At 38.2% G+C, this 25,740-nt stretch overlaps 1 protein-coding gene across 1 annotated transcript in view; it reads left to right on the forward strand.

Annotated features, from left to right (window-relative positions):
- Ctnna3 (catenin alpha 3) overlaps positions 1-25,740 on the forward strand; it is a 1,637,506-nt gene that overhangs the window by 1,218,470 nt on the left and 393,296 nt on the right. Inside the window, exon 11 of the mRNA XM_055598913.1 lies at positions 9,067-9,267. Within this exon, the coding sequence (XP_055454888.1) occupies positions 9,067-9,267 (201 nt within the window). The remainder of the gene's footprint in view (positions 1-9,066; positions 9,268-25,740) is intronic.

Genomic DNA, 25,740 nt, shown 5'->3' on the forward strand with positions numbered 1-25,740 from the left:
GATTGGCTATAGGAAGATTCCCAGACCATTAATGACCAGGTGTCCCTCCCTAGGGGGATGGGCCAGCTTCCTAGCAACTGTATCTCTAATGGGTGGGGAAAGAATGCAGTGAGGTGGCTCTTCCCCTCAGGGCATTACTAAACTTCTTTACAGTACCTACTTTAGGTCTTAATAATAGCTGCTAATTTATCTTTTGGTCTCTCAGCAGCTCAGATTTTTCTGATTATATGCTTCTTGCCTTTTATTTCATTATTATATTTTAATGTTGCATATGATATGAGACTTATTTTATATATAAATTTATATTCATTTATAATTCTTCAATATACTAACACCATGCCATTATTATTAAAGTACAAAGAATAGTCATGAAACCCTCTGTAAGGCCAAACCAAGAATAGTTTGATTTCATTTTATCTCCCAATTTAAATAATACAAGGGCTAGAACATACATTTTCTGTAGAAGAGATAACCATCCAAATCATTGTTCCTGCTTAAGATTTCTCTATTTGCTCTATGCCAAAATCACTAGCAAAAAATTAATTTGTGGTGAGCATTATTTCATCTTAATTATACAGAAATTACAGAGTTTATTAGATAATTAATCTTCTTCAGTGAGCATTGTTTTTCTTATACATTTATATACTTTAGGAGTAAGAAAAACCATCAATGCAATCTAAATTTGAGAACAAATCCTAAATAGTAATGAAATGCTTCTTGTGTGCATATGTGTTGTGCTTTTAGATAACTTATGAATAGCCCTGAAAATGATATTTTTAATGTGTCAGTAAGATGAACATTTGAGGACTTTTAAAAACTTATTTTTCCACCTTCTTCACTTAAACCTTTATTTCATTGCATGGGAGATATGACAGTAATGTTTTTGTGTATTTCCTATTGAAATGGAATCATCTCTGTGTTTATTGTTTGTTATGATATATTCATAAGTGAATGATATAGATTAATTTAAAGATTCGGTAGATTTAATAGTTTAATGTTTTCAGTATTTGATGTTTTTCATGTAAATTTTCCAATCAAAACATACAGGCTGACTGAATGGCTAAAGGAACAAAATGTACCCAATTGTTACCCTTAAGAAAGACTTCTCAGCATTACAAACAGACATCACCTTAGCATAAAAGGAAAATGGGACAAGAAAGAAATCAGTTGATACTATCCTAACATTTGGCAAAACTGACTTTAAACTGAAACTTACTAGAATTGATATGAAGGGCATTTCATTCTAAGCAACAGAACAGTTAACCATTACTATTCTAAACATATGCACCATAATTTGGGGTGTCTAACTTAATAAACAATATATTACTGTATTTAATTATATCTTTCTAAAGACATAAAATAACATCGAATTATTAATAATAGATGATTTCAAACTCTACTTTCTCCAATAGACAGGTCACGTGGGCAAAAACAAAACAAAACAAAACAAAACATCATTATTGATTGATACCATATATCAAATGGACTTGTCAGACATTTGCAGAATGTTTCACCCAAACACCAGTGAGTATGCAGCACATGGAGGTTTTATTTTTTAAAACAAACCACATTCTGGGATATAAAACATATCTTTAACAATTTAAAAATAGATTGAAATTATTTCTTGTATCCTCTATGATTACAATGCAATTCAACTTAAAATTGACACCAAGCAAATCTCCAGTAAACACATAAGCCGGTGGAAACTAAACAGCTCATTACTGAACAATGATTTGATCAAGCACAAAATCAAAACAGAAAAAAAATCCTGAAACTGAATGAAAATAAAACAAGACAGAGCAAAACCTCTTAAACACATTGAAAGCAGACCAATGATGAAAATTTATAGCTTTTAATATTCACAATGAAGAATCATAAGTGGATATTAGACATACACACCCACTAAGATCTGTACTACTAATGAAGTTAAGCAAGAAAGGAGACCCTGGGAAAGATGCTTAATCCTCATTCAGAAAGGCAAGCGGGATAAACATTGGAAGAAGGAGCAAACAGGGAACAAGACAGGAGCCTACCGCAGCAGATCCTGAAACTCAGCCAAACTTTGGTCAGAGTTAAGAAAATCTTATGAAAGAATGGAGAGATAGGAAGACCTAGAGAGGACAAGAGCTCTACAAGGAGAGCAAACAGAACTAAAATATCTGGGCCTAAGGGTCTTTTCTGAGAATGATACTCCAACCAAGGACCATGCATGGAGATAACCTAGAACCCCTGCACAGATGTTGCCCATGGCAGCTCAGTCCCCAAGTGGGTACCCTAGTAAGGGGAACATTTGATGTCTTTGAAATGAACTCAGTAGCTGGCTCTTTAATCACCTCCCCCTGATGGGGGAGCAGCCTTAAGAAGCCACAGAGGAAGATAATGCAGCCAGTCCTGATGAGACCTAATAGACTATTGTCAGATGGAAGGGGAGAAGAATCTCCCTTATCAGTGGACTGGGCAGAAGGAGAAGAGGGAGGAAGGGAAAAATTGGGAGGGGGCTACAGCTGGGATACAAGGAGAATAAATTGTAATAAACAAATAAATAATAAAAATAAATTGAAAAAAGAATCAGAGATAAATGATGTAACTCCTGTTCCCTCTCTTCTCCTACTTCCAATGTCTATCCTGTTTGCCCTTACGAATGAGGATTGAGCATCATCCCTCAGGTCCTTCTTGTTGTTTAGCCTCTTTAGGAGTATAGATTTTAATATGTTTGTCTTATATGGCTAATATCCACTTATAAGTGAGTATATACCATGTCTCCTGCTTCTGAGTTATCTCACTCAGGATGATCATTTGTTGTTACATGCATTTGCCTGGAAATTTCATGATTTCCTTGTTTTTAATTGCTGAGTACTATTCCATTGTGTAAATGTACCACAATTTCTGTATCTCTTCCTTCATTGAGGGACATCTAGGCTGTTTCCAGATTCTGGCTATTATGAATAAAGGTGCTATGAACATTTGCTTGAACAAATGTCCTTGTTATATGGTTGCATATCATTTGGAGTGGTATAGCTGGATCTTGAGGTAGCACTATTTCTAATTTTCTGAGATAGCGCCAGATTGATTTCCAAAGTGGGTGTACGAGTTTATATTCCCACCAGCAATGGAGAGTTTCCCTTTCTCCACAACCTTTCCAGCATGTGTTGTCAATTAATTTTTTATGTTAGCCATTCTGATGTGTGTGAGGTGGACTCTCAGGTTCATTTTGATTTGCATTTCCTGGATAACTAAGGACTTTGAACATTTCTTTAAGTGTTTCTATGCCATTTGATATTCCCCTAGTGAGAATTCCCTGTTTAGCTCTGTACCCCATTTTTTTAATTGGATTACTTGGTGTGTTGATGTTTTAAGTTATTCATTTCTTTATTATTCTGGACATTAACCCTCTGTTAGATATAGGGTTGTTGAAGCTCTTTTTCCAGTCTGTAGGCTGCCATTTTTTTTTGTTGTTGTTGTTGACAGTGTCCTTTGCTTTACAGAAACCTTTCAGTTTCATTTGGTCCCATTTATTAATTGTTGATCTTAGAGCCTGTTCTGTTGGTGTTATGTCAGGAAGTTGTAAGCCTTCCACAGAGGGCCTCTGAAAGAGTCTACCCAGCAGGGTATTGAAGCGGATGCTGAGACACATAGCCAAATTTTAGGCAGAGTGTTGGTAATCTTATGGAAGAAGGAGGAGATAGAAAGAGCTGGACGAGATAGGAGCTCCACGGGGAGCCCAACAAAGCCAAAAAATCTGGGCCCGGTGGTCCTTGAACAGACGGATGAATCAACCAAGGACTATGCATGGAGAGGACCTAGACCCCCCTGCTCACACATAACCCATGTGCAGCACAGTCACCATAGAAGTTTCCTATTCAGGGGAACAGAGACAGTCATTGGCATGATCTTCGTTGTTTCCTCTTTGTTCAACTCCTCTTGCCATGGTGGCCTTACTAAGCCACAGAGAAAGAGGATCCAGAGAGTCCTGATGAGACCTGATAAGCAAGAGTCAGATAATAGGAGACTAGGACCTCCCCTATCAGTGGACTATGGGAGGCCACATAGGTGGGGGAAGAGGAAATGTGTGTTGGCCTGGGAGGAGATGAAGGAGGGTACCACAGCCTGAATAATAAGTGAATAAATTGTAATAAATAATAATAACAATCATAATGAAAAAATGATGTAACTAAAAAAAAATTGAAAAACCAAGTCCAAGGCCAGTTAAGAGCAAGAAAAGATAAATATCAAAAGAAATCAATGAAATGGAGAAAAATGTAACAGTACAAATAATCGAGGAATCTAACAGCTGATTCTTTGAGAAGATAAGTAACATTGACAGATCCTTGGACCAACTAACCAAAGGATAGTACCCCAAATTAGCAGAATTAGAAATGATTAGGGAAGTATTTCAACCAACACAAATGAATTCTGAATATTCTAAGGGAATACTTTAAAAACCATACTCCAGTGAATTGATAAACCTAAAAAGCAGACTATCAATGTAGATGCTGAGACTTATGGTCAACCTTTGGGCAGAGTGCAGAGAATCTTAGGAAAGAAGTGGGAAACAGTCTTTTCCTGGAAAAGACAGGAACTCCACAAGGAGAGCAACAGAACCAAAAAAATCTGAGCACAGGGGTCTTTCCTGAGACTGATACTCCAACCAAGGACTGTATATGGAGATAACTTAACCCCTGCACAGATGTAGCCCAGGGCAGTTCAGTATCCAAGTGGGTTCCATTGTAATAGGAACAGGGACTGTCTCTGACATGAACTGATTGGCCTGTTCTTTAATTACCTCCCCTTGAGGGGGAAGCAACATTACCAGGCCACAGAAGAAGACAATGCAGCCACTCCTGAGGAGACCTAATTGACTAGGATCAGAAGGAAGGAAAAGAAGACCTCCCCTATCAGTGGGCTTGGGGAGGAGCATGCATGCAGAGGGTGGAGGAAGGGAGGGATTGGGATGGGAAGAGGGAGGGAACCACAGGGGGGATACAAAGTGAATAGTGTAATTAATAAAGAATAAATAAAAAAGGATATAAGGTGAATAAATAAATTAATGATTTAAAAAAGTATGAATTTTTAGTTGCATCCAAACTAGTAAAATTAAACTAAGAAGTCATGACCTAAACACACCAGTAACAAATGTGAAGATTTAAATAGTAAGAACAATCCTTCCAGCTATAAAATATCAGGATCATACGGATTCATAATCATATTTTACCAGATTTTTAAAGATCTACAATCAATACCTCTTAGTTTTAAAATTCAGTCACACACTAATACTGAAACCAGATAAAAATAAAAGAAGCAAAAAATAATATACGACAGGCTGATATCAAACAAGGTTACATATCTAGGAACAAACCTGGGAAAATGGAATAAGAGACCTATACAGATGAAAACTTTTACCTCTGAAGAAAAAAGATAAAGACCCTAGAAAATGGAAATATACTGAATATTCATGGATTTGTAGAATTAATAGTGTGAAAATGGCCAACATCTATTTATAGACTCAATGTAAGCCCAATCAAAATCCTCATCCCTTTTTTTTTTTTTACCAGAAATAGAATAACCTGTCTTAAAATTTGAATTGAATCACACCCACACACAAAACAACAACAACAACAAAACCAGAAATCCAACAATCCTGAGTAAACAGAAGCTTGTTGGAGGAATTACCACTTCCCATTTTGCGATATATTACAGAGCCATAGTAACAAAAACAATATTGTACTGGAAACTGAAAGAGACACATAGACCCGAGGCACAAAGTCAGAGACTAAACCATTGGTGTGCAGAGCTGCAGCTATCTGGTGATAAATGACAAAATGACAAAAGAAGCTGAAGGTGAGAAAAAGCAAATAGTGCTGACTAAACTGGATGTCTACAAGTAAATGAATGAAACTAAAGATGTATCTATCAACATGCTCAAAAAAAAAAAAAAACTGACTCCAAATGTCCAAATGTTCAAAGACCTAGACAATTAGAGAGACATCATACTTAGGAGTGGGAGCCTTGACAACTATCCGGAACTAGTGAAGTCATGCATCTTGGAAAAAAAAACAAAAAAAACCCATAAACCTACCACTTTACTAAGCCTGCAGAATCCCTAACTACATTCTCAGAATTTGTCCATATAGCCTCAGATAAGTGTAATCCTCACTTCTCATCAATGAAACTTAGAGAAACCACAACCAATCAACTTGCAGTTTTGGATACGAGTTCCAACGGACACATTTGCAATATAACTCCTGCATATAGCCCTCAGGAAATATTGCAGAAGAGGAGGCATAAAGTTTGGAAGAGCCAGATGATCAGAGAGTTTGCTGTGAGTCTGTTTCTCCTAGTAATGTCAGAAACTACACCCATGACTTCTTAATAGCAAGACCGCCCAAACATGAGCTGGAGAAGGACAACAGACATGCCAACGTGTATGGAGGAAGAGCCGTAACACCTCAACCCTATACAAGGAATTACAGGTGTCTAAGGAATGCTGAGACAGGGAGAAATAGTCCTCCCCAAGGAAGAGCACATCAATTGTTTAATCCATACCAAATGGTCATCTCTAAAGACACATACACAAGAAGTATTATATAGACAGAGAAGGTTCTATTTAGGAATATAGATATATATGGTTATATTTAGGAATATACATAGGTATGCATACAACAGCAGTTAATAAAAAGAGATTCCATAACTTTGGAAGAGAGCAAGGAGGGTTGTATTGGAGGATTTGGGGAAAAAAATGGCTGGAGGAGGATACAATTATATTATAAACTTAAAAATAAAAGAGATAATTTAAAATAGTACAAGGTAAACATACTAAGCACAAGAATGGGCAGGGTACTTACATCGGTATTTTAAGATGCTCACAGAGAAAGTCAAAGAAAACAATACAGATACATGTTAGTGAGGCACATAAAGCCTGCAACAGAATGGTAGGGTTCACAGACAAAATTCTGTAATAGTTTTCTTCTTATTATTTAAACTTAGCAGGTTTGTCCTATGAATCCAGAGATACGCTGGCTACCTTCAACTTGCAGTTCTATGGGGGATAGCATTCTGTTCTTGCCCATAATCTTCTTTCATTGTTTAAGTACATATTAATAGAAAAATATGACTGTGATAAGCTTACATCATGTGATTAACCTACATTGGCACAGACAGTCAACACATGTGTACAGACACATCCACAACAAGCAAGAGAGAGGAGATACTAAGATATTACATAATACTAAGATATTATGGGATACTGAGATTCTTTTGTTATAGATATCTTTATGTGTGTTGATAAATAATAGAGACTTTAATTATCTTGTGTGAGGATTCATGTAATAGGGCCTGAAGCCAAATCACTAGTTGTTCTGAAATTCTTTTAATTTCTTAAAAAATTGTTGTGTGCATCCTGATGAATGGCTTTTATTCTAGCACTTGGAAAGCTGAGAGAAAAATCAGGGCTACCCAGCGCTATAGAATGAGAAAAACATTTCAGAAACAAAAATCTAAGAACACCACAAACAACAAAAACAACACAAAAAGCAAAGAGAGCATCATTTATGTTTGTTGATATGACACACGTTTTCTCGGATTGTCACCTTATTTTTATTTGAGAATGTTAATCATTTTATATAGAAAGTTGTGTTAGATTGTGGTAACTCCCCTGACCTTGACACTCTAACCCTGCCAAGAATGAAAGAGGAGGAGGTCTGCAGATCTATTGCAGAGTAGGCAAAGTTCCCTGGGATTTGTTTGCACAAAATTAATGTGTGTGTGCAAAGCCACCTGTGCATCCATGTGTGAATGCATGCGTGTGTTTGTGTGTGTCTAAGTGTTTGTGTTCACAGAATTGAGAGATTGTTGCTTTACAACATAAAGATTTTAGTTTGGAGAATTGAGATGGCACAACAATTAAGAATGCTTGCTTTACTCTCCGAGTGCCCAGCAGCCACATCAGGCTGCAACTCCAGAGGATCAATGCCCTTCCCTGGCTAAATGCACATACATCTATCCACCCCCCCACACACACACATATGCATAATATTTTTTAAAATATTATACTTTTCCTATTTTATTATCTGCTAGCTAAGTGAAAGTTTTATTCTTCTATATGCTTATCAAAGATGGTCATTTCAAATTTGTGCTCTTATATAATATTGCTTTTGTTCAGAAGTGAACATCTTATACTTATGTATTTTACCTTACTGTAAAAAATACCTTCAGTTTGTACTTGCCCCTCAGATATGAAACATACTCTCCTGGGACTAGCACCTAAAATAGCACATAATCAGTACAGTTTTTGGTCTTTTACCCCCATTGATGATTTAAGATAGTTTTACTATGCAGCCTTTAATTCCCTGTGTAAGGATAGCTGGGTTTGAACTCCCATAGTACTTGGCTCAGCCTACCAAGTGCTGGGAGTAGAGGTGTGTTTTCCCAAGCCATGCAAAATCTCCCTCTACCTCCTTCCTTCCCTCCCCCTCCTTTTCCTTTTCCCTCCTCCTCTGTCTGTCTCTGTCTCTCTTTGGGTGTGTCTGGGTGTGCGTGTGTGTGAAGATTCATCTATGGACAAGCCCAGAAGGTGATGTTGGATGCCTTCTTTTATCACTGCCCACCTTACTTTTTGCGATGGATTCTCTGTCAGAGCTGGAAGCTCACTTTTCTTGTTGTTGTTTGTTTGTTTTAGACTGGCTTCCCAGACTTCCCCTGGATTCTCCCTGTCTCTGTCGCCAACCACAGTGCTGTGGCTCTACATTTATCGCTGTAGTGTCCATGGAGTGAGTGGGTCTTGGGGATCCATACTCAGATCTCCTGCTTGCACAGCATGACTTTACCAAATGAGCCATTTCCCCAGATCCTGAGCCTTTGTGTTCAATAATAAGTTTTATATTTTATAGATGTTACTATTAATAAGTAAAGACATAAAATTTAAAAATTCCTGCAACTTCACTTCATAATTAATTCTCAGAACCCTCCGTACACAGTGTGACTGAAGTAGAATATTAACGTTGTTGCAATATGCTACATTTGTGTGATCAGAACACAGGCGTATAGGTAACTTGGTCTGTTTCTTTACAGAAAGCCACATCCTGGAAGATGTCAACAAGTGCATTATAGCCTTGAGGGATCAGGATGCTGACAACTTGGACCGAGCTGCAGGTGCCATCAGAGGACGGGCTGCAAGAGTAGCTCACATCGTCACTGGTGAAATGGATAGTTATGAACCAGGTGCTTACACCGAAGGCGTGATGAAAAATGTCCGCTTCCTGACAAGCACTGGTGAGTCTGTTCACAACGACAGCCACATGGTACCTTGTGTCAGAATCTACAGATCATAGGGATATCCATACATAGGAAAATGAGGGGTCTCAATCTGTGGCACTTGGTTCCGAAACAGCACATCACTCTACCATCTAATACGTGTTTGGTGTCCTGTTGTTAAGTGATTTGAGACTTATCCCAGTGAAAGAAATATATTCATTGAGAAAAAGGTCTTTTTAAATACATGCATTAATCCAGGCCTTAGCCACTTGTGAGTGTTTATTAATCTTAGAGATGTTTGGAGCTATAATTAGGCCAGCATGGGGTTAAGCATTCAGTAGTCTGCAGGCTTTCATTTGGCTATATTATTGGTACCCCTGGGTTTTGTGTTATTTAACCATAGCAGGGTTTTCCTATGTGTGCAGAGACATGCTGGCTACCTTTAACTTGCAATTCTATGGAAAATAGCCCGCTATTCTTGCCAATATTCTTCTCTCGTTGTTGAAGAAGTATATAATACAGGACTGTTTTGGTTGAAGTACTCAAGTTACTATTTTATAAAATTGGGCAGAGAATGCTTTGAACCACTCAGTATAATGATATTTTTCTTTCAAATACTATTGTTAACATTTATCCAAAAGACCCACTGAAATGTCAGAATTCACATAGATTCATAAACAGGGATGACAGTTAACAATTTTTATAAATCATTATGGTAGCACTCCTTCCTGTGACCTCCCTTTTGTGAATTTGAAACTCCTGTGAATTTGTAAAGCTTCTCATATATTTCCTCTTGACATTAGAGTAATTTTGAGCTTAGGATTCTTACAGTATTTAGACTCCAGATTTAAATCATCATTCCTTAAGAGATGCATAGGGCATGTTAACTATGAAAAATTTTTATATTGTTTGTGAAAGGAAGGAGTGGACAACATTTAATTATTTTTCATTTTATCTTATGTGCTTGCATGTTCTGTTCATGCATTTTATGCATATGTAACCTCTGAGGCCAAAAAGGGCATCAGATTCCCTGGAACTGACATTACACAGAGTAGGGTCTACAGTATGGTACTGAGACTTGAACCCAGCTCCTCTGCAACAGTAGCCAGTGCTCTTAACTTCTGAGCCATCTCTCTAGCCATGATGGATGATATTTAAAACAAGACAAAATAAAACGACTATGAAACACTTGCTTTCATTTTACATCTTGATGCTCTTTCTTGAGTTTATTTAAGGAAAATACATAGATTTTCTTATTATCCCTTTAAGTATTTCTAAAATATTGAAATGTTCTGAGGATAGTAATTACACACCTATACCTCTTGATATTAAAATGGCATTTTCACACCCAGTCCTCAAAGTTTGTAATTTAGCAAATAAAGCACATAGTTATGGTGCTACGTTCTTGCAATCCCAGCACACAGACATGGATCCTGAAGCAGTTTATTATAAAATATTTAAGACCAACCTGCATTTTGAGACCCCGTCTCCAAACAAACAAGTGGGTTCCCTAGTAAGGGAAACAAGGACTATCTCTGACATGAACTCAGTAGATGGCCCTTTGATCACCTCCCCCTGAAGGGAGAGCAGCCTTACCAGGCCACAGGGGAAGACAATGTAGCCAGTCCTGATGAGACCTGATAGGCTAGGGTCAGAGGGAAGGGGAGGAGGACCTCACCTGTCAGTGGACTTGGGGAGGGCCATAGTAGAAGAGAGAGGGAGGAAAGGTGGGATTGGGAGGGAATAAGAGAGGTGGCTACAGGTGAGATAAAAGTGAATTAAGTGTAATTAATATAAAAATAAGACATTATAAAAAAAAGAATTGAGAGCATATTAGTTTTTCCTTCTGTCATATGGAATTATGTGTACTTGCTTTGGAAGTTGATTGTGTAATAGTCATTTAATATCTCTTTCCTACAGTAGATTGAAGTGGTTTTTATTGTTTCAAATCAAGTGCTTGTTACCTCTTTCCAATTTTTAAGGGAATAAGAATTTATTCTGGAGGCCTTTTGAGTAACCATGACCTTGGAACACAGATTTCGTCTGGCCTCAAATTCCATGATCCAAAGTAGAAGCACTTTTATGAAGTTTTATAGTACAAAGATATTCATAAATCAAGGCAAGGTTAGAATACATTGGTGGGCACATCAGAAAAAGGCAGTTACAGCAAGGAGGGGAAAGCTTTTCTATGGGCCCAATATACTATCTGGTGAAATTCTCTGCCATCGAGTTGGTGAAAAGTAGGATCTGCTAAGTTAATGGGTTCTATATTCCACCTTCCAAAAACAGCATTTTAAATATAGGTGAAAATTTATTTTAGGGTGAAATAGATGAAGTCATCCAGGAATGCTGCATCTTGCTTGGGCCTCAGTTTTATAATGTGTCGGGCAAGGCTCTGTGACCATAATGTCCATGTGAGGTGCCAAGTCTGCAGTGTTACACTCCAAAAGCAGTGAGTCCAGCTGCCAGAAATATGGGGAGAAGTGGGAGTAAATTCCTACAGTGTTCCGACCTGCTGGCAGTCACCCTACATCAGAAAGAGTGAAGCAAAATTGCTCAGACACTGAAATACATTCCTGTTAATACATCTGTGGTTATTAATGGCAGTACCAAACAGCTAACCAACACTGAGGCATTTTCATAATCAGAAGAGCAAACAACACCTCAAGCCTTTTCCTCTACTTAGCTGTAAAATGACGTTAGTTAAACTACCCCATTTGAATTAGGTCTGACATTCCAAATACAAGATGCACAGAATACTTCTGGGCCATTCTGTAAAGAGCAGATCTTATTATTAAATAAAAGCATAATTTATGGTTCCCAATTAATCATTTTGGTCTTTTCAGACAAGCTTTGGGTGTATCCTTGAAATATGCTTCTATTTTCTTCTTTGCAAAAATAAGTCTAATTTAAACTTTTCTCCAAGCAGCTTTCCTTGAAATGTATCAAAAAGCATGCCTCACAAAAGGGAATTTGCTGCAATAAATTAAATGGAAAACGTAATTAGATCAGTTTGATCTTAACCAAAGCTGAAGACTGTGTGCTTTCTCTCTCCCATGAAGACATTGTCTATAAAAAATACTTTCAACTCTTCTGTCTTCCATCATTGACTGGCAGGAAATTTTCATCTTTGCTCACCCCTGGGTTGCAGCATGGACTTATTATTTAAATAATTATCAAATTACATAATTGGAAATGTCATGTTTTGTATTGTGAATCCTTAGGAGCTCACATTTTAGCAAGAGAATACTAAGGTGGCCTGTTTTTCTCTTTGTTCATTTTCTTTTAGCTGGTTCTCAGGGCTTCACTTAATGGGGATGTCCTGTGAATTGTCTTTATTCCTGAGACACGCTATTCTTTAGAAAATTTGTCCTAAGTATTTTTGTGAATAACAAAGCCTAGGCTTTCTTGTCTCAGTCACCACCAGCAGTTCTTAGAACATGCTGTCATTGTCTTTTAATCAGAATTTGTGGCTCATGAGCAGGTTTTCAGAATTTATGACCTTTAAAGTCAGTGGTTCTTGTCCTACCTAATGCTGTGACCATTTAATACACTACCTCCTATTGTAGTGACTCCGAACCATAAAATTATTTTGTTGCTACTGCATACTGTTGTATGTGTCGATTAATATTCACTATTGATCTATCTTCTGATAAAAGCTGCTGTTAATCCTAAACAGCTGTATACCCAAATCACCACACAGACACTGGGATTTATTTAGTTAACCTAGAACACAATGTTGGGCAATAGTTGCTCCATCCTAAACTTCCAAGCCCTCAGAGTTTCCTCACGCTTAGATTTCCCACATTATACTTGCTTTTAGTGATATATTAGGGCCAGTCCATCTCTCTACGTTGTTCCAAGATCTCTCCTCCTGTCTCTGTCTCTCAGCCTCTGCTTCCCTTCTCTCCTCCTCTTCCTCCCACCTTCCTGTCCTTTGGCTCCTCCCTCCCTTCCTGCTTCCTTTCCCTTGTTCAACACTGTGGCTAGTTGCTTCATTTTGGCATGTTTACCCAAAGTTGAGACTGGTGATGCTTAGAATAAATATCCAGATTGAAGCCAGAGAGTTGGGGGAGAGAAATCAGCATTTGAATGAACAAGGGTAAAGTGTATACATTCCAAAAGAACATTATACCAACAGCATACCTGTAATTTTTCCACAGTTAAAAGTTAATGTAAATATATGTTTTTCTCCCCAACAGTCTTAGGTGACCACTGTGAAAGGGTCATTAGACCCCCAAAGGGGTTGTAACCAACAGGTTGAAAACCACTGTTCTAAGTGTTTTCTTCACATTAGAACACAAGGTTTCCCTGTTTCAGTTCAGAAATTTACATTGTCCTCACATGTTAGTGGTTTGTTTTAAGTGAAATATCAATATGTGGCAAGCTACATTTTTGTCAACTTCAAGTAAGATTCTTTACGTTCCCACTATTCTACCCAAACACTGAGTTCCTTTACCTCTTAGGAACCCCTTCCAGGGGTACTTTGAATCAACTTGTTGTTTGAGACAGGCTCTCTCCATGTAGTCCCAGCTGCCCAAGAGCTTGCTATGTAGACGAGTTTGGCTCTGCACTCACAGAAGATCTTCCAGCCTCTGCCTTCCATGTGTTGGTATTAATTGACCTGGCACTAGCTAGACTTTTGTTTGTTTGTTTTTTACTAATAACTCACCTGCAAGACTGCAACATGAGGCTATTTGTTATACTATCAGCACCAACTTTAGTTCTTTCTTAGGAAGAGACCTAAGGCTGGAGCTATCATCAAGGCTGTATTTCTCGTTGGTCACTGGCTCTGTCAAAGTAAGGAATCTGCAGGTTGAAAAGCGTCTGCTATTGCAGACCATCCAAGCCTACCTAGTTTCACTGCCAGCCAGAAAAGAGTACAACAGGGCTGACACATAAATGACCCCGAAAAATACGTTCCGATCGCTGCTGCTTTTAGAAACTGGTACCTCATTCTTCCAGTGACTGACGAATCCCAAACTGCCCGTATAACCCTGTGATAGACTCTATGCATATCATGCCCAGATCCCTGGCTTCTGTGCCAGCACCATGCGAATAAGGCATGGGAGTGCATACCTGTAATCTCAACACTCAGGCAGTGGAGGCTGGAAGCCAATCAGGGTTAGCCGTGTCTACAGTGGTGTCTGTCTAGCCATGGTAATGAGACCCCATAAAAGTAAATATAAAGGAGTATGTGAAGAAAACTATGTGCCTGAAAGCCCTTTCTTCTTAGAACCCTGGTGAAATTCGCTGTTATACACATCCCTGAAGGCAACTGAGACACTTGAAAGGTTGAGGCCACTTACAAAAAATTCTGTTGTGTTTTCTTCATAACAACCTAAATAGCAACTAGAATTGCTTAAGCTGACCATGGAATTAATAGAATGGATTGTGCTGGTCAGCTGGACTCAGGCTGCATTCCGTATATTGCTTCTCTGCTCTACAATCCTGAGCAGTCCGGTAGAAATGCCAGAGGATTTGATCCAAAGGTCCTGGCTCTCAGCAGCATTTGAAAATTACTATTCTACATTCTAGAATGTGTGACTGAAAGAAATTTGTACTGCCCAGTAGAGTGAAGCAATGTAATTTCCCTGCAGAACCGGCTGGAGCTTATTGGTGTCTTCTCCTTTGTTGTGCCTGAACCACACGGGGTCACCTCCATTTCCTCGTATGGTCTGCTTTATATAATTCATTTTCTTCAAATCCACTCGACATATTTTCCATAGGCTGTGTTACCAAAGACAGGCTACATGATCTCAGTGGATACCTTCCCAATTGTGTGGACACACTAAGGCTATTACCATCTGTGGGTCTAGCTCATGCCATGTCTCTCATTTGGAATATTTCTACATCTTGCTTAACATGTCAAATTATTCTCACCTTTCAAGAAACTTCTGATAGTCTCGGCTTCCAGAAATCCTTTTCTTTCTTCCAGCAACAGTCATTTCTTTCAGTTCCATGTAACGTGGCTTTTGACAGGTAGGTCTGTAAGTAACCAGAGTCCAGACAATCACATGTTCTCTGCAAAACCCCCAGAAATGACTTTTCTTTCATAGCAGCAGGACTGAAAGATAACCCAGTTTGTTTCTCTTCCAAAGAGGATGTCTTGTATTAAGTTAAAAGTAAGTAAACCATGAACAACACTCAACCTCTTTTGTGAAACCTCAATTTTTAAAATGGTTAATTGATCTAAAAGAATTGCTTAGTTCAGACTGGCTTGGACTCACAATCCTACTTCCGTTTCTAAGATGCTGGCAATTCAAGCACAGAACATCATTGTCTTTTTGGCTACCATGATTAGGTTAATTCTGTTATTGCAGTCAGAATGCATTTCTTCATCTCCTTCCATCTATTCCTGAACACTGACTGTAAGGCTTACCACCCTTGCAAAGGTACTCAAGACTCCCGTTTAGTGACAATTAAGTACTCTGTCCTGGGATGTGCTTCTTGTCTACCAGATATTTGTTTCCCTTTATCTGTGGTCATAACAGCCATTTGCAAGCAACTTTCTCCTGCTAGGTTGCTCCAACCGTAAAGGCAGGCACCAGAGTTTATTTACGAATCTTTCTCTTATGGATTATCAACATACTTAATCATCGCATCCTGTCCTAATGTTTAAATCTGATGTTTTCTTTATACGATCATATTGTGATAGAGCATAATATAATTAATAAGATGCCATCTCAATTCAGCAAAACAGAAGCAGTTGGCTCTGTCAAAGGCCAGGGCAGAGGAGAGATTAAAGAAGCCATTCATTACTGTCCAGAGTTAGATTATTAGCCACTTCCAGAAAGCTCAGGTCAGCCTCTTAAAAGGTTCCTCAGTGAGCTTTTGAACAAGAGATCATGACTTTTGTGTATTCAATTACTTACAAGAGCCATCAATGAAACACATCCGTTGAAAGATTCCATTGAACCCAATTTCAATAACACTTTCAGCAAATCCGAGTGAGCGACAGCAACCAGGATTTCAAACTCAGAGACCATCATTGTCAGTCCCCACCACCTTGTAACTGCCTGAGAGAGAACTTGTGGATCACAGACTTCCTTCCTTTTGCTTCTAGCCTGTGAATCTCACAATCTAGATCACAGGTACTCGGGAGGAGCTCCATGGAAGGCTTGTGTCTGTTGATCATGTGGCTAACCTGGACAGCCAGATACCTTCCAGGTAGAAGGTACATGTCAGTCATGGTCTTGAAGAACTTTTCTTCCTCATGAGACCCTTCAGTGGTGACACGAAGTAAAGAACGGCGGCTAAACAGAATAGCTATCTAATGTAAATCTATCTTCTTTCCAAGGACTGAATTACTCTAGGACTCAAATCCAACAGTGAGAGCAGGAAGAAATGACATGCATGCCGGTGCGTAGCTTGTTCTTGCCTTCCATTCACTCTGGGCCTCGTCTGCGAAACGGGGCTGCCCACATTTGGGATAGGTCTTCTCACCTGAATTACCTAAATTAAAAGATATCTGACAAGCAGAGCCACAGGCCGCCATAATGTAAATGGTTCCTTATTGGGACTCTCTTTCCAGGTGTTTCTCAGCTCTGTTGACTTAAAATGAAGACTATCTCCACAAATACTGAAGTGTGTGTGTGTGTGTGTGTGTGTGTGTGTGTGTCCAATGAACCTATATGTACTGTGCATTGGAAAATATTTTTCTGATATTTTGGCTATAGTTCATTGACTGGTACACAATTTCCTTGTCAATAACATCCTATTAGGTTAAAAGGACAGATTCTGTTTCATTAGTAGAGATTTTAAGTCAAAAAAACCAAAAAGAAATAAAAGGCTTAAGAGTGGATTCCATAAAAGCATAGGCAGAGACTGAAACATTTCTCTATGTGGAAAATGTAAAATATGACTTTGAAGATAGTGCCAAATGAAAAAGGATTAAAGACAGAGGAGATGAATTGGAATTGGCCAAAAGGAAGGGGAATGCATCAGAAGAATAAGAAAATGGAAATATGAAGATATTTTTGAGGTCTTGCGTCTTGAATGACTCTGGCCTAAAGAAGATGATCTTTTCAAAGAAAACAAGACTCCACCTAAAAAGGGGAGTGAGTCACCTCTGGTTCTTACCCTACTTCTATACATTTCTACCTAGAAAAGGACAAAGTTGGACTTTTTCCATGATCCTTTTATAGGGACATGTAAATTTAAAAGAATTTATACTTAAATGTTTCAAGCATGAAACATTGTGGTCCCGAGTTGAAAGCCACAGAATATATTGATGGTTAAGAAATAGTCAAAGCACCCAAAATGTTCCATATAGCACCAAAGTCAAAGCCAGCCTGCGCTTCTGATAGAAGTTCTGTTCCAGCTGAACCTTTAATGACACTAGCGGGAGTGTGACACTGAACCTCATGCATATTACAGTTTAATATCATTTGTGTTTGATATTTCTATCACTAGAATAGATCCTAAAATATACCTGCTATGTTTTACCTACTCTTCATCCCACTTTCTCAGCATCACGAGAGCATAACGTAATTTATGCAACCAGGTCTTGGGTTTCAGCACATGGAAGGCAATTTCTTGGACTTTAAGCCACTATGGAGACTGTGTTCTGCATCATACTGACCAATGATAACTCATCACAGGAGGGAGATACTTTATGGAAAGGAAGGATGGTGATGGGAAGCAAGAGAAGATGATCACAAACCAACAAAAGGACACAGAGAAGGGAAAGTAAAGACTGGGTGATTGGGTTTGTTTGCTTCTTTCTTTCTTTCTTTCTTTCTTTCTTTCTTTCTTTCTTTCTTTCTTTCTTTCTTTCTTTCTTCCTTTCTATTTTTTTAGACAGGGTTCCTCTGTAGCCTTAGCTGTCCTGGACTTGCTTTGTAGACCAGGCTAGCCTCAAACTCATAGAAATCCCTGCATCAGATTCCTGGAGTGCTGGAATTAAAGGCATATATCACTACCACCCAGATGTTATGTTTGAATCTTATCAACCAAGAGTCATCACAGAAACAATAAAGCAACAACCTAAACCTGTGGCCAATTAGGAACATGGCCCTCAGCAGCTAGTTACAGCCTTCGTTCTTTCTGTTAGACTATGACATTGCTAAGTGCCAGATAGATAGATGATACCATAATATGATGCAAATCCAGGATATGATTGTGGGTGTATATTTTTACAACATATGATGTGGGTATGTTCATTACCAAGAGAACACAATAAGGGTTTTTTTTTCCTGCTGCTTCTGTCATAAAAGGAGGGAGTCTTCCATGAAAACTAAGAAAAATTAGAGGAGTACAGTATACACTCCAATGACTCCTTTACTTCCAATAACAGTAAAGATTACCAGTCCTGCATCCTGTAACTTTGAAAAATGTATACTCACAGACTTTGGACTGCATCATTTTGTTTTAGATCCTCTAGGTAAGGGACATTAAGTTCATGTTTTCCTTGATTAGTTTTCTTCATTGAAAATCCCATACAACCATACACACAAGTATGTATTTGTGCCCAGTGAAGACAGGTCATTTCCACCCTGTGGATATAAAATGTGTATCAGCAATACAAAATACCACAATAAAAGTTCTGATTACTCTTTCCCTGCTTACCCTTTCCCATCTGGCCCTTCTCCCCTGCCACTGTCAGTCTTTCCACAAATCCCTATTTCCTTCCCTGGCACATTATTTTTCGTTTATTTTGCAATGTATTTGATCAAGGCCCTCTGTGTGACTGTTGGCTTTAACAACCCATGAGAGCTTACTGGGGTCATCATTGTGTACACAACTAAAGACAATGATTTCTCCACTCCCAGAATCTGTCAGCAGCAAGCAGTTTATCAGTGAGAGCAGAGTCCCTGAGTCCTTCCTCCATTCATGCTTGGTTATATTCAGGTCTCTTATTGTGTAGATCCCACGAAGGTATCCATAAGCTGTGGTGAGCTCATGATTGTAATAGTTGTGCCTTACCCAGAGATGTCATTTTGCAGCCCTTTCTTTCTGTCTTTCAACTCTTAACATTCTTTTCACAATGTTCCCACATCTTCAACGGAGATGGTAAACACGTCTTATTTAGGGCTGAGCACTTATTTTCAGCATATTATACGTCCATGAGTATCTGCATTTACCCTTACTGTTTTATTAGAAAGAGAATGTTCTCTAGCAAAGGTCAATGGTATTAACTGTCTATTGTCATATTTAGAGGACAGTTTGGTGTTATGTCAACTTGGCTAAACAGCATATTGAGTTCCCTTCTAGGACCAAACACTTCCTCTGGCATGTTTTATTATTATTTTTAACCAGGTTTAATGTATCAGGCACGAGTTCTCTCATTTGAAGAAGGTGTCCAATCCAATAATATGTACTCTGTCTAATGTCTAATAAAAGCGTGGTTCTTGAAGAAAGTATTATAGTATAAAAGCCAGTGGCGATCAAATACTCTGGGGTGTAGAGTAGTAATAGCTTTTTTCCTATCAAACTGGACTACTGAAGAGATCAATATTTCAACCTCCCTGTAACTAACACACACCAAGATAGCATATCACAGTTGGAGTGGGACTCTGGGTTTGAGCTCTCTCTGCTGAGAAATTCAACAACTAGGTTTCCTTATAAGAGGACTATATTAAGATACTTCATGATCTAGCACATTGTGTACATTTTTAATGATGCAGGCTCTATCTACCAGAAGTATACTTTTTAGCATTTCATCTTGAAAATCAGATTCATAAAAATTGTCGACTAATTTCCTTCTGTTGTTCTAAGTATGTTTTATGTATTTGTAGCCTTTAGCTGAAACAGAAACTAATTTTCCTTTTTAAAGCGATTTTTATGTATGATATGGGGAAGTGTGCGTATACATTTACTGATGTGAGTCAGTAAAACTTTAGTATGATTATCTGTAAAACTGAGTCTGAGGCTTAAGGTCACTGAGGTTAGCAAATAAACTCAGTTAGTGTGTCCTTTGGATTCCTCCTTCCTTTGGTTTTAGAGAGACAATAAAGTGCTTGTGTCTGGCACGTAAGTCAGAATGAGTTTCTCCTCCTGGTAAATCGGTGTCACCAAAACCAGAACTTAATTGTCAGTAGCCTTAGCTTTTTCTTCCCCAACATGTCTTTTTCCTTGTCACTCATTCACACGTGTAATCATGAATGGCTGGGAGAAATCACAGGTAATAAAATTATATAGCCAAGATATTTGCAGTAATCTTATCACTCATGATAAGAGTGATTTAGTATGTGAAAAATCAAATGTGAAAATGTTTTGTTAAATTTATTTATTTGCTTGTTTTGTTTATGTGTGTTTGTGTCTAGTGGGAGTGGGGTTTGTTAAGGTGCCCTAGTACATGTCTCAAGGTCAAAAGACAAATTTGGTTCTCTCCTTCCACTGTGTGATTTCCTAGTATTTAAACTCAGCTCATCAGTTTTATTGGCAGGTACTTGTATCCCATGGACTACATCACTCTCTATGAACAGGCATTTGTTTAAAAGGTGAATGACATGTGTAGATTTTTTCTGAAGTGAGGTAGGCTGAATTTATACCTCCAGAATTCATAGATGGGAAAGCACACGGCATGGGAAGTAATCTCTGTGACAAGAAAGGCATACCAGCATGCTAACGTTTGGGAGCATCAACATCATCTCAAAGCTTGGTTAGTTGAGCATATCTTACTCAGTAAAGCCTGTAAATAAAGTTACAAATTGATGAACTAAAAGTGATTTACTTTTAGTACAGGGCTGTACACATAGATGATCTCCCAAGAAGGCTGGTAGAGCAGGGAAATTGCTTGAATGGCAAAGGGGGGTGTTTTAAATTGCAGCCGTGCAGCTGGAAGTGCAAAGCTAAGAGTGGAACAAGCATACATCACTGAGGTATTGCTAATTGAGCTAGAGAAGAAAGAAGTGACTATGAACACCAGAGGGATTTTAAACTAGAAGTCCCTTCTTATCAATCCTAACATCTGCTGACGTGCATTCTCCCTTCCAAGATAAAAGTTTAGGTCTAGATAGATGGCTCAGAGATTGTGAGAACTTGCAGAGTTCCTGAGTTCACATCCCAGCATTCACAGAGTGGCTCACGATTGCCTGCAACTCTAGCTCAAGGAGTTCCAATGCCCTCTTTTGGCCTCTGAGAGCAGCATACTAACAGCACATTCACATACGCATGATTAAAAACAAATAGAAATAACCCTTTATAACTAATTAAAGTAGAAGACTGGAGAGATGGCTTAGCTATTATGTGCACTTTTTGGACTTGAAGAAGAATTAGATTTGGTTTCCAGCACCCACACAGTAACTAGCAAACATCTGAAACTCAAGTTCAGAGTGTTCTGATTCCATTTCTGGCCTCTGTGGGCAGTGCACACCCATAATACACAGACATTCAGGAAGGAAAAGCATCCATACCCATAAAATAATAACAAAAAAATCTTTAAATAAATTATCAAACTTTCTAGCTCATAGTAATATACAGCTTCTTTCTTTTCAAAAATTTTGGTAGAAAGCATTATGGCTTCATACTCCTAATGACAGGCTAAGGACCTAGCAGTAGATTTCTTCTCTTAAAATATATTAGTAGCCCAGTGGTATATTGAAAGATGTCGTACATTCTGCTGATCACCCACCGTTTAATTTTATTGTCTGCCAAAATCTGTAGCAGTTAAAGTTAAGTGAACAATTTATGTTATAAAATTTCTCTGCTGATACAGAGATTTTTAAAGGTACCATTCATTATAAACACTACCGGCAGTATTTTTTTAAAGAGTCCAGCTATTCTAAAGTCTAGTTTTATTCTTGAATTTTAGTGATTTAGGAAAGGTTGTGCACATCTTTTTACCACCTGTCTCAAAAATTCTACATAGCCTGCAAGAATAATTAAGAGCATTGATTTTGAAAAAAATCTCATTTTTATGTAAAACAGTAAGTTAAAATATTATAATATTCCTTTCATCTCTTCTATCTGATTTATTCACTCTTCCATTATCAGCTACTCCTACTTATAAACATGTAAATATTTAATTTTTGACTATTATTATCACATTTATCTTCTTATTACATTTAAACTTAAGCAAATTTGAATCCAGAGACAAAATTTGGCTTTGTGGTCTTATTGTCTATTTATTAAAAAAGCTAATGCTGGACATTGTGGTACCCATCTTTAATTCCAACGCTTGAGAGACAGAGGCAGGTGGATCTCTGTGAGTCTGTGGCTAACCTAGTCCACACAATAATTTCCAGGATAGCCAAGGATATATAGCAAAATCTGTCTCAAAAATAACAATTTCTGAGGTATATTAATTAAATCTGGGAACAACTTAGCTAGGTACTTCAGACTGAGAGTTCCTCCTGATGTTGTTAGCATGTTATTGACTATAGCTGTCTGTCAAGCACTACATGGCATGTGAGGAACTGTCTAACCTCATCAGGGAACTTCAGCTACAGAATCTGCCTCTGCATTCTCACAACAGGGTGCTCTCACTTCCTCAGCACACGTGATTCAAAAGCAACAGAGGATGAGATTCACAGAAAAAGACCTAGATCAAATTTCTGGAATGTTAGACTTCCACCTTTTTTAATTCAACATATTAGAAATGAGTTGTTAAGGTCAAAGGGTTACCAAGTTGCTTAAAGAAGAGCATGGCTTTCAAGAGACAGATAAATGCAGTCCTATAGACTGGCTGTCTACCACAGCTTTTGAATGAGGTGTACTCCACTTGGTCCCATGTTACTAAGTTGACAGTTGTTTTTGAATGAGTGACTCTCTTAACACACCTTCTATTCTGCCCTAACATCTAAAATTGCAAATAAAGCCAAAGACTTGACATGACGCAGACACTTTATGTACATATATTAAAATGGATGAATAAATGCAAAAACATGTAGTGATATAAACAAACTTGATTGAGTTACAGTATGGAATACTATGGAAGAGGAATTCTTGTCCACTTAGTGCTGTGTGTAGTTCAGACTGGGCAAAATATTACCCATAGAGACATAGAGACTAGGTTATACATTTCTCCCAATACTGTGTTTTGTGCCATGGTCATGTAGAAAGTATCAAATAGTGAATCAAGAAAAACAAAGATCTAGACTTGGGTTTATATCCCTTAACTTGCATGAACTTCACATGCTCAAAAGTCCTAAATGAAGAGTGAAAATGAAGTTCTTTCATAACTGTTACATCATTTTTACTTTCTTTTACTCATTTTCATCTGAAACATTTGTCCACACTCTAAACATGGCAGTAAAAGGTAAGCCTTCTAGTTATGTTCAAAATCTCAAAAACGTATATGCATTCAGCAACTGAACAAGAAAACCTCCAAACTAGAACAAGAATATATTGTGTTGTTTTTGTGTTTCTAAAGGTCTGACAACTCCGAGCATTGTTCTTCTTGGAGAACTGGAGGTGTTGTGCACATTTTATGTGTTTGTTATTGTTACTACCACTCAAAGGTCATAAGTTGTTTCCAAAAAGTAAAAATAGTAACAATGATTCAAGGTTGTTGAAAAAAATGAAAAACACATAAAGAATTAGCATTTGAGTTTTCTGTATTTTAGGAGGCAAATAATATTGTGGAGCTTGCTATTAAAAGGGAAAGCAGAATTTTAGCTTCAGCAAAAGTCTAGGCAATTTATTTAACCAGTGTCAGCTATGAAACCATGGCAATAAAATGTATCTCTTGCTACATTTTCAATGGTTTCTATTGAACCCTGTATGTAGTCCCCTTGACATCCTTGCCACATAGCTCTGCACCAGTGAATATTCCTAATTATCTTCTTCCTAATGACACTTCTGAAGTGTCATTAGATAGTTAGACAGTAGAAGAATGCTGGTAGTTGGGTTCCCGTGTGACTGTCCTGGCTGTGGTAAGGGGATACCAGTGCATGGAGACGTAAGTCACAGAAGGAACAAACTCATCCTTAGGATTGTGTTCATAGTCTGAGGAGGCTGTGCCTCCAAACACACAGTAGCTCATATAAAAATGCTAGTCATTTTCATTTTTTCACAATTCAGTACCTTAGTTCCATCTACTATAACACATAAACTCTATAGACCGCTCTAACAAGAACCAACAAAAATGTACTTCTCAGTTTGTATGTTGAAAGCCCAAGGTCAGAATGCCCGCAAGGCTGGACTCTGGTAGGGAAATTCTTTATTTCTATTATTATTATCATTATTATTTTATTCACTTTGTATCTGGTTGCAGCCCCCTCCCTCATCTCCTCCTGGTCCCACCCCCTCTCCCTGATCCACTGATGGGGAAGTTGTCTTCTCCTACTGTCTGACCCTAGCCTATCTGGTTCCATCAGGACTGCCTGAATGCTCTTCCCCTGTGGGCTGGCTAGGTGGCCCCACCAGGGAAAATTGATCAAAGATCAGACAACAGAGTTCATGTCAGAGACTGTCTCTTCTCCCTTTACTAGAGGACCCAATATAGAAGGACCAGGAGGGGACGGGATCCCCTTAAGGAGACCAACAAAGCCAAATAAGCTGGGCCCAAAGGGTGACTGCAGACACTGATGCGTCAACCAAAGACCTTGCATAGAGCGGATCTAGACTCCCTGCTCAGATGTAGCCCATAGAAGATTATGTTTTCTTTCTTCCTTTCTCTCTCTGTTTCCCCATGGCTGAGCGCCCAAAGAGGGATGGAAATCTCTTTCAGGTGTCACCCAGACCTCCAATCTCAGCCTGAGAGCTCCCTCCCAGCAAAGGCCACATCTCTGACTGTGAGCATTTCAGGGATTAGAATTTGAACATTTTCAGGGCCAAACCTGTTCAGTGCCCCACATTTTGAAGAGAAAGCATTTTTTTAAATATTCAAATTATATGCCTCACAAAATATAAAAGTACTTTTTGATTTTTATCCACTTAGTTCCATTTTTGAAATGTATCCCTGTTTCATATGCATAGGAAATACAATAATAGGAAAAACTATATTTCACCCCACAACAATACTAAGAGAAGGGTATCACACGCACACAATCCACTGGCATTTGTAGTGAAATACCTTGGTTAACTATCCCCCTTCTTTCTGATACAGTAACACTTTCAGGGAATCAGAGGAAATCAGAATACGTAGTTTGCCATTGTTTTAAGCACAGACTGAAAAGCACATTTGAGAGACTATCTGTGCATTAAATATGGTTATTTTTCCAAAAAGTAAACATTTGTTTTATCTCTTTGAGAAAAACTTATCCTGGGGTGTTTATAAAAGCTTCTGTTTTATCAAGTAAACTTCCTTTTTTATGTTTTTTTGTAATGCTTCTTTGCAAATATTTATTTGATAAACCAGTGGTTCTTAGAGTGGTGTGTGTGTGTGTGTGTGTGTGTGTGTGTGTGTGTGTGTGTGTGTGTTTGCACACATTTGTATGAAGGTTCCATGCTTCATGTTACCACTTAAAAGTTTGGGCATAACAAAGGCTAGTAAATCTTCAAAGTACGTGTCATCACAGCACACACTTGCAATGACAGAAAGATAAAAGCGGTTCAAAGTAATCTTTGAGTAGTAGTGAAATTGAGGCCATCCTGGACCCCTTT

Source organism: Psammomys obesus, unplaced genomic scaffold (genome assembly GCF_907164565.1).
Source record: "Psammomys obesus unplaced genomic scaffold, mPsaObe1.curated_primary_1811, whole genome shotgun sequence".
NCBI lineage: Eukaryota > Metazoa > Chordata > Mammalia > Rodentia > Muridae > Psammomys > Psammomys obesus.